General features: G+C 34.5%; 1 protein-coding gene across 19 annotated transcripts in view; it reads left to right on the plus strand.

Moving 5' to 3' along the window:
* The window catches only part of PCM1 (pericentriolar material 1), a 59,033-nt gene that overhangs the window by 21,782 nt on the left and 25,227 nt on the right, over window positions 1-12,024 (plus strand). For all 19 annotated transcript variants that reach the window (XM_025166856.2, XM_025166857.2, XM_088131378.1 and 16 more), the window contains 11 exons: window positions 1,276-1,452; window positions 2,742-2,896; window positions 3,532-3,755; window positions 5,110-5,258; window positions 6,235-6,364; window positions 6,781-6,894; window positions 7,469-7,659; window positions 8,653-8,847; window positions 9,755-9,977; window positions 10,596-10,741; window positions 11,244-11,434. In XM_025166856.2, the coding sequence (XP_025022624.2) occupies window positions 1,276-1,452; window positions 2,742-2,896; window positions 3,532-3,755; window positions 5,110-5,258; window positions 6,235-6,364; window positions 6,781-6,894; window positions 7,469-7,659; window positions 8,653-8,847; window positions 9,755-9,977; window positions 10,596-10,741; window positions 11,244-11,434 (1,895 nt within the window). The remainder of the gene's footprint in view (window positions 1-1,275; window positions 1,453-2,741; window positions 2,897-3,531; window positions 3,756-5,109; window positions 5,259-6,234; window positions 6,365-6,780; window positions 6,895-7,468; window positions 7,660-8,652; window positions 8,848-9,754; window positions 9,978-10,595; window positions 10,742-11,243; window positions 11,435-12,024) is intronic.

Genomic DNA, 12,024 nt, shown 5'->3' on the forward strand with positions numbered 1-12,024 from the left:
AATCATAAGTCTGGTTATTTTCTGTATTAATGTGGTTGTAATAATGCATACTGTGTTACAGGGGATTTCAGTTTATAAAAACTATGGGGAAAAAGGTAGATTTTCATGCTTAATGGTAATTTATATAGCTTGATGGTGAACATCAAAGATGCATATGATTGTTTTCATTTTAAAATAGGTACATGCATACACATTTTTAATGGCAGTAACTTACAGCATACATAAATAAGATTCAAGCTGTTGTTTAGCAGTGCAATGTTATATGTGCTGCTCTTTTCAGAATCTTAATTCTAGCACATGACTTGGACTATTATGAAATCAACAGAATCAATAGAATACAAAGTAATAACAATGTTATTAAAGGTGGTGTTGCGATTAAAAGGTTGAGTTATGAATCAAGACAATTCAAATCTTAGCTCTACCATAATCTTTATAGATGGTCTTAGGAATATGGAGATTGAGAAAGAATAGCATACTTATTAATTTAAATTTATTAGATTTGTTATGGCTACCCACTCCAGAAGACTCTGGGTGGCTTACAAAATCCAGAAAAACTAGTAAAAATAATTAAAACAGTTAAAACTCACATAAACAGGCAGTCTGGGCTAAAGCAACTAGAATAATACAACAGGGACCCCACCAGTACATAACAACTGCATTAACCCCATAGCCAGATCTTAAAGGCTTTCTGGAATGCCAGGAGAGTGAGTACTGTCTGTATCTCTGGTGAATGCTGTTCCAGAGGGCACACCTCCTTGGTCCAACAATATGGCAACATTTAATTAAAGGGCCGTGGAACGTACCCACTCTGCCCAAATGTAGAGAGTGGGCAGAAATAGAGATAGGTGGTCCCTTGGATAATCAGTCCCTATGCCATTGTGAGTATAGAAATAACCTTAACCTACCATTTCCAATATTTCATAATACAACGTGAAATAATTTGAACCTGTAGTTGAATATTAAGTATTCAGGATTTCAGAAGAATTACTCAGATGTTTGGTGCAAAGGTTTTTCTAGTACTTTATCATAAAGTCTGTAATATTGACTGATTGCCTAACATACACAGAACAAAGTATTAAGAGGTTCCGGTCTTTGTCTATTTTATCTCCAATGCATTTACAAGAAATAATTTACAAAATTATTGCCTTCATAATTAACAGTACATACATTATCCAAAATCTTTTATGTAAAAAGAGTAATCAAATCTTTTGAAGACCTTCCCCCTACCATTTGATATCTACAGAATAAACGGAATTGATTTTTTTTTTATTGTAGGAAGCTGAATGAAGTTCGTAAGAGATTAAATGAATTGCGTGAATTAGTCCACTATTATGAGCAAACTTCTGATATGATGACAGATGCTGTAAATGAAAATACTAAAGAGGAAGAAGAGACAGAAGATTCAGACTGTGATTCTGAACATGAGAATCCACAACCTGTTACAAATATTAGGTTGGTTTATTGCATATAAGTTAATAAATAAGCAATGTATAATCAAAACTTAATTTTGTTACAGCATTTATTCTTGTCCAGCCCGTTGAATGTGCAGTGTGATATTTATGTATAGTGAAGTTAAAGGGAACTTATCTATTTTACCCTTGCTTTGTGTGCAGTAATGCACAGACAGTGGGATCATCTGCTTCACTGGGTCAGTTGTAAACCTTCCTGATTGTGCTGTCACTTTTTTCAAGGCTTTAGGAAGACCGCTGCCCACAATATTTTTTATTTTATTTGTCATACTAGTAAGTGAGCATTGATACTAATTGTAACTTAGCATCATCATCTGTTGCTTCACTAATTAAAACTGATTCACATCTTGCATTTGTGTGTTTGCATACATTTCATACATAATTGAATTTTGTTTCCTGTTAGCCACCCTATTTGGAGACAGCTTTTTAGAACTTTTGTGTCTGATCATCCTAAATAATTTAGGATCTTCCTTAGACTTGTTGATTTTTCTTTTACGTCCTTGATGGCAGGTCATTTATGAACCAAGATACACCTGCTCCTTTTTATGATTGTATCATTATTTGATATTTATAATAAGAATTCCCTTCAAGGTTTTATTACTGGAAAGTGAATTTTTCATTGAAGGGAAGTATCTACTGCTTTTCATGTGGGCAGCTAACCAGCAAGAAACAAGACAGAACTTTCTTTGGGTCTAGATATTTGAGGAAATACTTCACTTTGCGATTTCACTTATTTTCTAGCATTTTCTGGTTTAATCAGTGAGGCTAGATCTTCAGGCTTAGGCATATTTAAAGCTGATCAAGTTAAATCTGATTTAAGTTATTTACTAAATTTTAAATCCTTTGATTTGAACACTACCAAAGGTCATTTCTGTGTGGATTCAACCTACTGTCTCTCCTAAAGGAGCAATTATATGGTTGCATTTTGAGACTGCTGTTTACTGAAGTTAAAAACATGTTCCAAACATGAGAATTTGAAGGGTATTTTGTATAACATTATGTTAATATGAAACTAAGTATTCTTTAAATTTAACATTGGCATACAACTTCTTGGCATAGAGTGCTTTTAAGATATGCTTTTTGTGAGATTGGTGGTGGTTGTTCTGATAAGATCCATTATGAGGATAGGGTGGATTCTAGTAGGGGATAAAGGGAATTTTTTGTTTTGATAAAGCAAATATTTTACTGTATCTGTGTATTGTTATTTTGTGTTAGTGTATAACTTGTAAAAAACTAAACATATTGATAATGTACTGGATTTTTTCCAAATAGAAATCCCCAGGGCATCAGTAACTGGGGTGAAATTAACTGTAATAGCAATTTGCAGTGTGGAACGAATAACCGAAATGGAAGACATCTTAATACAGCCTGTGAAATAAATAATCAGTCTCCTAACATAAGGATGCCAAATATGCCTGCAACTTTAGGTATGTTTCAATATTTTATTGGTCATTGTACAGGGTTGGCAGGAAATCTAACTGCAACGTTAATTAATCAGCAGTATTCTAGTTTTTCAGCAGTCATTCAAGTGTTATACTGTAAGGTGATGCACACTAGTGCCAAAAGTTCTAACTACTTGTTCAAACAAATGAAATCAGAGCTAGCAGTGAATGATAATGAAAGAGATCTTGGAGTAAAGGTGGACAGCTCAGTGAAGGTGTTAACTTAATGAACATCTGCTGTGAAAAAGGCCAACAGTGTATTAGGGATAATAAATGGTATTGAAAACGGAGATGCTAAGTATCATAATGCCCTTATAAAAATCAATGGTAGGACTGTACCTGGAATATTGTGTGCAGTTCTGGTTGCAGCACTTCGAAGAGGATATAGTAAAGCTAGGGAAAGTTCAGAGGAGGGGAACTAAGATGATCAAGGGGCATCCCTATGAGCAAATGCCTGCTGAAAGATGGTGCTTGTTACGTATCTGTCATTTTATACACATTTGTGTTACAAATAGAATTTTAAAAATCTGCACAACTTTTGGATTTTGTTAATTCCTTTTAAATAGTTTATTAAATACTGTAATTCTGCATTCAGTTATTTAATTTATTTTCCCTTTCAGATTGTCACTATAACAGGAAAGAAGATGGTGTGATTTTACCACAAGAAGATGATGAGGATATTGATGCTGAAGCTGATAGAATCAGCAAAGCTTCGTTATCCAGTCGGAGAAGCAGCATAGCTGATGAGGCTCCTGTAGATGTTGAGTTTGAGCAGAAGATTAACAGATTTATAGCAGCAAAGCAAAAACTGAAACAGCTTCAAAATCTTGTTGCTATGGTCCAGGTATATTTTCCTAACTTTTTAAAAGTTTTTTTACATGCTAGTATTACTAAGATAATCTTTAAAAGAGAGTACTGTGGTCTGGTTTGTTCAATAATGGCTTCAATTTTAGGTAGTTTTTACACTGTGAAATATTGAAAATGGATTGTTAGGTTGAAGACTTTTTAAAAATTAAATTAGAATTATATTTTAACTTTCAGTTATATACAGCCTTTTAATGTAAGATATTAACTCATTAGTGACAGAAATACATGACATTTAAGTGATAGTTCTACCAAATTGAAGTATTCCCATATATTTGTTTGGACGTTAATTGATTCCACTGGCATTTAAATTGACAAGATAATATCCAAACGTATTATTGAATATATGCAGACATATAGATAGTACACACATCATCATGTAGCTAGAATTCTTGCACCCTGCTTACTGTGATTGTTGGTAGTTTGGATATTTCTTTGCAACTACCTTCAATTCTTTTCCCTAAGTTCCTCACCCTTTCCAAAGTAAATCCGAAATGACACTAATTATGGCTGGCATCATTCAAAATAAACTTATCATGGCTTGACTTGCTATAAATATGTATATCTACTTTCCTCCATGAAGTGGAAATATTTTATCATGTACTGAACTCCATATATGTGGATAGCTGGTGTATTAGGAATTTTGTCTTCTGTGTGTGCATTCGAAGAAGCATGTTGCTGGAAGGGTTGCACTGTGTGATAATTCTGTACATCTCTGCTGTGTTAAAAAGCCATTGTTTATTCTGGTATCAGAGATAAAAGTTTTAACAGTACTGAATTGTAAGTACTGTTTTAATTAGTGGTTAATAAATTTCATTCCTGATTTATTGTTTTGAAAATACTTGATGATTAATCACTTGCATTCATCATAACCATATTCAAGTATTTCTTTGACTCTAAAAGTCATTTCCCCCCTTTTTCTCTGAACAGCAGCCACCCACCCTGATAATCAAATGTGAGAAATGACTCTGAAAAAGTAGTGATAGTTTGCAATCAAAAGTAATACTGGATTAACATAAGGGGTTGGGCTGGAACTCAACATTTTCTATGGATCTTAACTAATTGAAGCCAGTCTTCAATTTTCAAAACCTCTCATGATTCAAAACCTTCAAAATCTTCTCTCACAATTATTTCTTACATATCCTTTCTGCATTGCATTATTATTATTAAATTGGAACAGTATACATTAGTGAACAAAGGAAGATGAGACATACCCTTTGAATTGCTTCAGTTGCTGAAGACTGAGAACTCATTCAGATGACATAAAATGTTGAAAATGGGAATGGGGGAAATTTCAAGGAAACCTCTGCTGAAGATATTGCTGTTACTTTTAGGATGATCAGGTGGAGCCAGAGGCTGCAGAAGAGAGTAATGTGGAACAATTCTTTCTGGCTGAGGAAGAAAAAGAACAGCAACAACCAAATAATATTCGAACCAGTGCAAACAAATCACAGAAAAGTGTGGGACTGAATGAAAAAGCAAGGTATGGTATTTTTCATTAAGGAATTTTATAAAATTAAGCTCCAGATCTGCTAATGTATTTGAGGAAGATACATATTTGGAGAGTCTGATTTTGAAACTCACATGAAGATCAGAGACACTCAGGAGGGGTAGAGTGTTGTATTATTTTTATCCCACCTTTTTATATATTTTTTAAATTTATTCATATTTCAAATTTGGACACCGCCCATCTCATGAGGAAGCGATATATAATGTAAGGCGGCGAACATACCTAATTCTCCTGCCCCCTATTTTCCCCACAGCAATAACCCTGTGAGGTGGGTTGGGATGAGAGAGAGTGACTGGGCCAAAGACACCCAGCCGACTTTCATGCCTAAAGGAGTCTAGAACTGACAGTCTCTTGGCTTCTAGGCCAGTCTTTCCTCACATCAGTGGGATTTCTCCCTTGTGCTGATCCCCTGGTTTTGTTTTACTGACTGCCAATCACTCTGGCAGTGTCTAAGATGTGCATCTTCATGTCTGGTTCAAAGTATAGCTGGGATTTGCTCATCCTGTTTTGGGGCAGTAATATATGCATACTGGAAATTATACTGAGTACAGGAGGATTTGGCCACTCTGTTCATGGTCTCCTAGGAAGGTGCGGTCCAACTTAAAGGTTCACCAATTCTCAATTAGCGTTAAAATGAATATATTTCAGGCTTTCACATTGGATATCCAACTATGTTAATCTTTTCTTATGGATCCATTTGAAATCAGAGAAAGGTGGGGAATCACCTATTAAGTTACAAGGCTACTATTTTGTTATATATTTATTTATTTATATTTCAAATTTGTCCACCCATCTTACTGCAGAGTGACACGGAGCGGTTTACAGTAAAAACAGAATAAACATTAAAATAGATAAAAATTAATTAATTTAAATATTAAATATTAAAATATTATATGTCCTAGTAATTTTTTTCTTCAGAAAATAACAACACAGAGCTTATTATTTTTAGGGAGAAATTTTATGAAGCTAAACTTCAGCAACAAAAGATAGAACTTAAACATCTTCAAGAAGAAAGAAAGAAGCTTATAAATATTCAAGAAAAAATTCAGGTGCTGCAGAAGGCTTGTCCAGATCTTCAAGTATGTACAACCCATTTGGATTTCTAACATAAGGGAGGGAAGGACAGAATCTCAGAGGCAGTTTTATTTGTAGCAAGAAGATTAATCTTGATATTAATTAATTTAAAAAAGGGGAAGAGGGTGTTTTTTGTCCTGATTGCAAAGAAACATTTGAAAATGCAGCTTTGAATAAACTGAACAAAGATACATTAGATGTTTAAAAGAGATATCCTTAAAGAGTTAGATGAAATATTCAGAAACTAATCAGTACTCTTCACTCTGCTGTTGGTACATAGTACATAACCAGGATGTTCAGACTTACTGACATGAGGAATCAGTTGAGTTAATTAAAAAAAACAACACAGTGTATCGTTCATTTGGTGTAAGTTTTTATTTGAGCACTCAGACTGCAGTATTAATATTTAATTCTTTTTTAGCTGACATCGAGCCTGGACAATTGTGCAGGGAATAATTCCATACCAGCTGCTAATGAAATCAGCACAGCGAGCAAGTCTCCGATTCAGTCAGAAGAATTGGCGGTGGATAGTGAGGTACTGTACATACTTCTTTAATAATGCCGGTATACTTTCCTCTTAGAGAAACTGATATAACAGCATTGTAACTGAGAAGACAACTAGTTTTCTTTATCTCTTCCTCTTAATGAATTTTCAAGAAACAAAGCAGCAAAACAGAATACACAAACAGACCTAAAGACTCTGATAATGTTTGATAATAAACATTATGAAAGCTGGAAGCAACTAGAGGAGAAATGGGAAAGAACTTTCTGTATTTTCTAACTTGTTTCTTTGTTTTCTTTGCTTACCTCATTGATTGACTGAATGTTTACTCCATCTTTTTGTCTTTGCAAACATTCATGATGGCTTCCAGTGGTTTAAAAGAAGAATGTAAAACATGTTTTCTGTCTTCCCTAATGTTTATATTACTATTAGAGTTGTCTGACATGGGAATATGTTTCCTGTGCTACTTTAACTCAAGGCATCCCAAAACACATACAGTTTCAGTGTGTTTAACAAGAAAAGAAAACTTTTTCTTGTGTATAATTTTGCATTAACATACTTTGACTTAAACCTCATGAATATTCTATAAATATTTATTTTTAAACAGCTTTGGTCTGAGATGCGTAGACATGAGATTTTAAGAGAAGAATTGCGACAGAGAAGAAAACAGCTAGAAGCCCTAATGGCCGAGCATCAGAGAAGAAGAGATTTAGCAGATGCTGCACCTGCTGCTCCTGGATCTGTTAAAAGTGACGGATCAGAGACTCAGTGCACTCCCCTGCAAAGCAGAACAGAAAAGTAAGATTAAGTTCTGTTCATCTGGTGTATATTTTGATATTTGAAACATTTGCTGTAAAGAGTATTTTTTCCCCAAAAGGATTAGGATCCTTTGAAAATAACTATAGTTAGAATTGTCTGAGCATTACCTGAGGGGAAAGGAATCTTTTTCTCCACAGTTTATCCTAAGAGCTGAAAAGGCTATGATACTTTTGCTTCCTATCTGTTTCACCAGGCCTGTGGTTAAAATGGTTGCCTAGTCGATGGCTACAGTGGCATTTATTGTCATGTTTGTCTTTTCATCAAATGTTTCTAGGACTGAAGCAACTCTCTCCAAACTTTCAGCCTTTTGATCACGTTTTAATTATTATTATGAGTGGCCAGAATGATGGTTAGGTAGCCAAGTTTATAACTCAGTATAAGAATATGAGCAGCAACTGTTACATTATAAATAGTTTGCTTTAAAAAAACTTGATTCTTTTATAGACACTGTCAGCCCTTCAAGGTAGGCCAGGTCATGAAACACATTCCGCAAGAAAGACTGAAACTCTACTTTATTGATATAGGCTATAGTAACATAATTTTGAAAGGCAGCATTTTTCATCCCTTCCTTTTATACTCAGGAGAGTTAATGCAGAGCGAGTCTGAGTTCCTTTCTAATGTAAATGTCCTGTCTTAGACTTAAATCATGTTTTTCTAACTGCTGTTGCATAGTTTCTCCAAGGTCATCTCTGTGGTTCTCTGCACTAATGGGAAAGAAGTCTACCAAAAGGGAGCATAACAGTAAAATGCATATTTATCCTTTAGATATCATTTGGGATTTGTAGAATTCCTAAAAAAAAAAAATAATGGAGCTACAACAAAGCAAAATGTATTCCCAGAATGTGATATTCATTTAGGAAATATTTGATATTGGTTCTGATATGGTCTAATGTTTTAGTTCTGTATGACCTAATTTCACTTTATTATGCTTACGCAGCAGTATTATTGTTGTTCTTTAATTCCTAATGCTAGAACAATGGCAACATGGGGAGGATCTACACAGTGTGCACTTGATGAAGATGAAGGTGATGAAGAAGTATACTTTTCTGATGGGCTGGCTCAAGCAGAAGAGGAGGAGGAAGAACAAGAATCTAGTTCCAATGAATTGCCTATGTGTCCCAATAATGTAGATCAAATCTCATATTGTGCAAAAGAAGATAAAGAGAGGTTAGTTAAATGTCTGTTACTCAGCCCAACCCACTTCACAGGGTTGTTGTGGGGAAAATAGGAGGCAGGAGCATTAGGTATGTATGCTGTGTGGAGTTGACCAGAGATAAAGCTGGGGAGTACTACTACTACTACTAATAATGTAATATGTGTTAATTTCCCTTGATTATTCCTTAAACTACTTGTTAGGTCACCACTAATTTTCTTTATTTTGAGATTTATCCTGAAAAGTTGTATTTTGTAAATCCCCCCCCAAAAGCAAGAGTATATGAAGGATTTTATTATTTCATTTAACAGCTTTATCATTCAGGTATTCAGTTTTTCAGCTACTAAAACTCAGTAAACTTCTAAGGCTCAATTAAATGTACTTTGGGATGATGAGAGTCTGCACTGAAAATAAGATATTTACCAATATATAAGCAATACATACATACATACATACATACATACATACATACATACAACCACTTCTGAATGGTTTTGCATGGCTTACTATATGTATTTCTTTCTCTTTATGCATGCACATGTGCACACACTTAAGATATTTTAACACATTAAAAACAATATAAGCAGCATGAATAATAACTCCAATAGCAGTTTGTCTCTTTTTATCTGCCAGTAGATAATGTATGAGAGCAGTACTCTACCAGGTAGAGTCCAGAGATAAGCGATTCTTCCTCTCAGAAAGAGAGGGAGGACTGTTTCTACATACCTGATGAAGATACCATATTGTAAACCGGTATGAAAGAGGAGATATGTTTCCTCCAAATGAGGTCTCTGGATCTTTAACTCTAAGTTGCATTTGTATCATTTGTGTTATGGCTGCAATTTTATTTGATAAATTATTTGCACCAGGAGCTGAATTTCTAGAGATATAATGCCTTGTTATAACACTCATTGCTCCTAGCCGGAAGAATCCCCGTCCTCTTTCAGCAGATGGAAACTACCGTCCTCTGGCTAAAGCGAGGCAGCAACAGAACATCAGCATGCGACGGCAAGAAAACCATCGCTGGATGTCTGAGCTTTCTTATGTGGAGGAGAAAGAACAATGGCAAGAGCAGATTAACCAATTAAAAAAGCATCTTGAATTCAGTGTCAGTGTTTGTCAGACTTTAATGCAGGATCAACAGGTATGTTGTAAAAATATTTTTAAAAGAGATTTCTTCAGTATGGGTGATTCCCCCGCCCCCCAGTTGTAAACTTGGCTCATCTTAGTCAAGTGTTTCAATACGGATCCAATTTGCCCTTGCACGTCTATAGGGACTTTTCATCTAGTTGTGCTTTTTGTGTTCCTCTGCAAGATCTTAAAATAGTAACCTGTAAAGGAATATTTTAGCAAATAGCGCTTCTCTCCTTTTGGGGAGCTATTATGTAGTATTTCGTTTGTATCCATTTTAAAACATCTTTGTGAAAATTATGCAAAAAAGTGAATGGAATGGCTAGGGTTTCAGTAATATATGTTAAATATTTTATGAACTGTATTGGATTTTTTTAGCTCAGTTTTAACCAGGAGCTGGAATCGGTTAAGCTTTAATAAACTGAAAATGAATCCAAGCAACTTTGTAGGACTCTGAGCAGTAGGATTTTCTGAGAGGATTTTCTACCAGACCTCATGTAGTCTTCTTGGAGGACTTTTGGATAAGATGCTGTTTCTGGAAAAATAGCAATGACAGCGGCCCAGTTACATCTGACCTGCTACGTTCTTTTTTAAAGATCTTAAAAATAACTGACATCATTTTTCTCTGCAGATGCTCTCCTGTTTACTCCAGACCTTGCTTACTGGCCCTTACAGTGTGATGCCTGGTAATGTTGCTTCACCACAAGTACACCTTATAATGCATCAGTTAAATCAGTGCTACACTCAGTTGACTTGGCAACAAAATAATGTTCAAAGGTATCCACTTTAACTTTATATCTTACCTATTTCAGAAATAATAGCAGATAACACAATGCAATTATGTGCATTTACTTATTTTTATGTACATAGGAGAATTATTGTCACATTAAATTTATGTATGTGAATAGCTACAGGAAAAGAAAGTATAATATTTTGGAAACGTTGCAAAAATACACTTTACTGAGGTGCGTTTAGATTAAACTTATATACTACATTTCCGGGACTGTAGCAAAAATAATTATAACAGCTTTATTTTCTTATTTTTTATAAGATACACATATACAAGTTAAGGCTCATGTTAAATATGTAGAATACCTTGGTTTTACTCTTTCTTACAGCTACTTATAGCAAACTGGTATTTGTTATTGGCTTTTCTTTTGCTTACTAGTGTTTGCCAACAGATTTGCAGAGTTCTGGCTATGTTTATTAATTACATTTTCTAAAACTAATACTTTGCCCCAACCTTACATTACTCTCTTCATAAATAATTGCTTAACAGGTTGAAGCAAATGTTAAATGATCTAATGCGTCAGCAAGAAGAACAGCAGGCCAGAACACCCAAAGAGGAGAAAGGCAACAGGGCACCCCCACATCCATCACCAACTGTGCTTTGTCCCTTCAGTTTCCCTTCCCAAGCGATGAACCTGTTTAATGTGCCTGGATTCACAAATTTCTCTTCTTTCCCACCAGGTAGGTATTTTCAAAATTTAGGGTTAGCAGTGATACTGCTTTTCTTGCTGCAAACAAATGGCCAGAAAGCACCTCCTAGTTTCACATCATTCTCTCTTCAAAGCAATTGTTTTTGGACTTCTTAATTATCTTCTGACTAATTAAATTTGTTGATGCATGTAGAACATGCTTGATTTGCTACTTTAATAGCAGAAGAAAGTACTTGACATCTTAGTTTGTGATTTTAATTTATTGCTTCTATGTATATAATATTTTTCCTCCAGTACCGTTAAGATTAAAAAATAATCTAATGTTATTCAAAAGCATTAATATTTACAAAGGTTAAGAACAAGAGAGTATATGTTTGCATGCCTTTCAGTAATCTAGAATAAAGAGAAATTATTAATATATAAAAGGAATTTTAATTGGTGATACATGTTTAATATAGTGCATTTGAACCATTCTGTTTTGTAAATAAAAGTGAAGCTGTTATTCTTTTGGTTTGGATGTTAGTAAATTCTATATCACAGAATAAAGGATTAAGTATAAACTTTCCTACAGCACCCTAAAATCAACTAAAAGTGAAATTTGGTCATGAGTGCAGTTACTCA

The sequence above is a fragment of the Python bivittatus genome, unplaced genomic scaffold (assembly GCF_059951505.1).
Source record: "Python bivittatus isolate LINGU-HERP-01145 unplaced genomic scaffold, Pbiv_v1 ctg000070_np1212, whole genome shotgun sequence".
Classification (NCBI taxonomy): Eukaryota; Metazoa; Chordata; class Lepidosauria; order Squamata; family Pythonidae; genus Python; species Python bivittatus.